We start from the raw sequence: 243 nt of genomic DNA, 5'->3' as shown, positions 1-243 counted from the left end.
CACGAACCTTCTGGAGCTGATGTACCAGGAGCCGGCACGTTGGTCCTACACCTTCCAGACCTTCTCCTGCCTCAGCCGCCTGAAAGCGATGCTGGAGCCCCCCCCGCAGCGTTTTCCAGGGACCCCCCACCCCGTGCAGGTCTTTGAACGCTCTGTCTACAGCGACAGGTACGTGGCACCCCCAAATTAAAATAGGGAAGAAGAGGGATAAAGCGGGGTAACGAACATCCGCATGGTTTGGGT

At 58.4% G+C, this 243-nt stretch overlaps 1 protein-coding gene across 1 annotated transcript in view; it reads left to right on the top strand.

The window, feature by feature from the left end:
• Nucleotides 1-7: 7 nt before the first annotated feature.
• Nucleotides 8-243, top strand: part of DGUOK (deoxyguanosine kinase) — a gene marked incomplete at both ends in the record, with an annotated part of 3,278 nt that continues 3,042 nt past the window's right edge. The window contains one exon of the mRNA XM_010083780.1: nucleotides 8-168. Coding sequence (XP_010082082.1) covers nucleotides 8-168 — 161 coding nt within the window. The remainder of the gene's footprint in view (nucleotides 169-243) is intronic.

This window comes from Pterocles gutturalis, unplaced genomic scaffold, assembly GCF_000699245.1.
Source record: "Pterocles gutturalis isolate BGI_N339 unplaced genomic scaffold, ASM69924v1 scaffold34071, whole genome shotgun sequence".
Classification (NCBI taxonomy): domain Eukaryota; kingdom Metazoa; phylum Chordata; class Aves; order Pterocliformes; family Pteroclidae; genus Pterocles; species Pterocles gutturalis.
Note: the sequence above shows the minus strand (reverse complement) of the source record. Positions and strands in the feature narration are given on the sequence as shown.